General features: G+C 41.1%; 1 protein-coding gene across 1 annotated transcript; it reads right to left on the reverse strand.

Moving 5' to 3' along the window:
• Nucleotides 1-953: 953 nt before the first annotated feature.
• On the reverse strand, nt 954-1786 carry LOC134203543 (lachesin-like; the record flags this gene model as incomplete). Its single annotated transcript, XM_062678392.1, has 2 exons — nt 1659-1786; nt 954-1295 (listed from the first exon to the last, which is right to left on the reverse strand). Coding segments are annotated over exons 1-2 (418 nt in total), but the record flags the coding sequence as incomplete, so codon positions are not given.
• Between the last annotated feature and the right edge of the window lie 1660 nt (nt 1787-3446).

Genomic DNA, 3446 nt, shown 5'->3' on the forward strand with positions numbered 1-3446 from the left:
TACATCGTAATATCGATGCTTAGATTTGATTATTATATCCTATCAAAATAGATATTCTTTAATATCAATAGAATACGAATTGAGCAAAATTGACTCATATTCTATAAAACTAGAGCCAACAATTCAGCCATTTGAATGAAAAACGGACGCAAAATTCGTATTTTATTGTAATACGAAGCCTAACTGCTTTATAATAGATCTTATAACCCTACATAGAAATTCGTTACGTTTTATAACACACACAAATGAATAGAAATAGAAGATTATTTTTCCAAGTACATTTGGATGTCATGGAACGGTTGAAACGTATTAAAACATAGTTGAAAGAAATAAATCCTCAAAAGACTAAGCGAATCAGATTTACTTTGAACACTATAACATATCCCCAGTGCATCCGCTTTCACTAGATTTCAATGTCAATGCAAAACGTGTTCCTTGAGCTCTATGAACCGGAGATTGAAGTTGGTAGGTAAGTCCAAACCTACCAGTGAAAGTATGAAGGAGCAAAATCCTTTTTTTACGACGTCGTAACCGACTGGCACGGTGTGCTCTGCCAATACGTGCACCAATGTTAATACCGTAACTATGTGCGTATGTTTGTCGATTCGCAAAATGCCGAACCCAAAAGAAATTGAGACCGTTCGACCGAAATTGCAAAGGCTTCATTTTTATCAATCTTTAATACTCTTCAAGTCACAGGCAGGCAAAACCTCTCTCTTCCTATCATCGGCCGGTCAGGCAGAAACGAAACTCTGTTAGAGTTGATTTTATGGGGTCTTTTTATGGGACTCAATTCTGACGCTCCTGATCCCAGCACTGTAATTTGGCACCAAATTTTCAATTTAGTTTTATGGACTTTTCACTGCCATAAAACTATGAAATAAACAAAAACCAAAGATGAGCTCGGGAGGTACTTAATTGGAATCGATGGGGGAAAGTAAATCCTGACTCACCATAAACTCTAATGGTTTTGTTTGCCTTGCCGAAGGCGTTCGATGATATGCACATGTAACTGCCGGCGTCGGCGGTGCTGAAGCGTTGGATCCGGAGAGTGGCCCGGCCCGAGTACAGGTTGGTGTACTGTTCACGGATTTCCATGTGCTCGTTGGTCAGCATGATTTCCTGCCGGTGATCGGAACCACTTTTGCTGCCAGCACTACCGCCGCCGCCGCCGCTGGAAACCTTGGTCCAATAGTTGACCGATCGGGGAAACGACTCGACCGCGCACTCCAGTTCGATGTTCGAGTCCTCGTAGACGCCGAGCAGGGTTTTGCCCGTGGTGACGTTCGGGGCGACTGGAATGAAAAGCGCAAGAAAATCATAATCGTTAAATACAAAACAATAAAAAAAATTCTTAAAAAACTTTCTTAAGGATTGGCAAATAGAGTTTAGCTTTTGAATTTGGAAATTTCTTTGGTGTCAACGAGAATGAGTGACATTTACAAACGAGATTGGAATGTGCAAACAAATGTGTAAGTGAAATTCCGCGATTGACCAGAACTTGCGCAAGTGTACAGAGAAACCGACTGAATCGATGGAATTAACTTTCCATCCTCAATGTACACGTTTCGGAAGCACAATACATTTATCAAGTCAATATCGGCACGCCGGCTACATCCTACGCGCGGCCAAAAGCCACAATTAAGGTTCATACTCACAGTTCACGTTGAGATAGACTCGCTTGCTGACGGCCGGCGGGACCTCGTTCGACGCGATGCACAGGTAGGCGCCCATCTGTCTCCTATCTACGGTTGATAAATTTAGAAAATTGCCGATATGGGTATCAACTGGTGGGTGGGATGGATCGGTTCCAAGTTCCGGGTTTCAGGTTTCGAGTTCCAGCATCACGGAGCGGCAGCGTAACGAGGGAAGGGAAAGAGAAATTTGAGTTAATAAAATTCAGCAAGATGAATTGTTCAGCGTCGGATGCCAGGAAATTGCTCCATAAATTACCCGAGCGCACGCCAGCAGGGGAGTTGTAGGGAGTACGCTTTTATGGGTGGCGATGGCGACCCAGTCGAGCCAAACGCTAACTGTAACATACGAACATAATAAACTGTGACAAAATATGACTGGGTCGGGGCTTTTTTGGGTATGCTGACAGTGCTGGGCCTCGACCCACTGCCGACCCCAACCTACTCGTGAGCGACTGAATATTCCACCTTCACCAAAAGTAATGAAACCAGCGAGTTTGTGCCCCAAGCCTCGTGACACTCGATACGTCAACAGGACCTCCAACAGAATGGTTGATGAATATTTTTTCACTTGATCTGGCCACTTGTTGCCGGCACTGGCGGTCAATTATGCGGCAATGTACGCATAGTTATTTTTATAGGAAATTAATCTCCGGGATGATGGTGTCATGTCGTAATGATTACTTCAGACAGACAGGGTGCTCCGCGCCGAGAGCGATTTTATGAGGGTTATTAAATTCTACGAGGGCAAGTCTGGTGACTTTAATAATACGACGTATATAAGCCGAATCTACCGACGAAGCAATGGCAATGAAATATTGATCCAATTTAATGTAGTCTTTATATACTTGGCTGGAACGAACAATCATCTACAGATGATTATGTTCGGCATCTCCAAGGAGCCACTCTTGGAAGACGAAAGGCTGATCAGTTTTTGTTGAAAAAGTAGATACTTTAAGGAGCCGTTATTTTAAGGATTGAATCTTCGAACGCTGGTTTGTTTGGACGCATACAGTCGATCGCGGTGATGCTTTTAAGAAATACTTCGTATCATCTGGGGCAATTTTACATTCGGGAATCAATACATTCAGTGAAAATGATAGATTTTCATGTTCTGAAAAATTGAATTTAGGGAAATTAATTATTGAGAACTTCTCTTCAGAGAAATTCTCGTAAGAACTTCCGGAGGTCTAATAATAAACCCTAGAGATAAACCTACTCAATGCATTTCACGAAGTTAAGTTTAACATACAGATTGGATAAACTTCGTTCAGAATTACATAATTACTTACATTATCTTGTCACCAGCAAATAACTACTTCACGCGATCCACTACCAGCCCTTTGCCTTTTTTCCACTATACTGCTCGTGAAATATTTTAATCGAAAAGCAACACGTTTCGCCATTTTGTTTTTACATCTTTTAGTAGTTATTGTGCGCTTATTGAATCTTAAATATACAAAGAAAAAAATAATGAAAACTAATCAGCGCGTAAAAAAGGTGATTTGATTTCAATATGTACATATGAATTAAGTGCCAATAAACTAAACATTTGTGAAAAAAAAACTTTGTATGTTTATCACTACATCTTCTTCATCTTCTATGGCTCTACATTCCAAGTGAAACTTGATCTGCTAATTGTTCTATTAGCATTTTCACAGTTATTAATAGAAAGCATTTCATGCCCGTCAACGGTGGCAAGGACAATTCTCAGGCAGTCAAGAATGTTTCCCACACGAAAACATCCTGGAC

This window comes from Armigeres subalbatus, unplaced genomic scaffold (genome assembly GCF_024139115.2).
Source record: "Armigeres subalbatus isolate Guangzhou_Male unplaced genomic scaffold, GZ_Asu_2 Contig1943, whole genome shotgun sequence".
In the NCBI taxonomy this organism is placed as follows: domain Eukaryota; kingdom Metazoa; phylum Arthropoda; class Insecta; order Diptera; family Culicidae; genus Armigeres; species Armigeres subalbatus.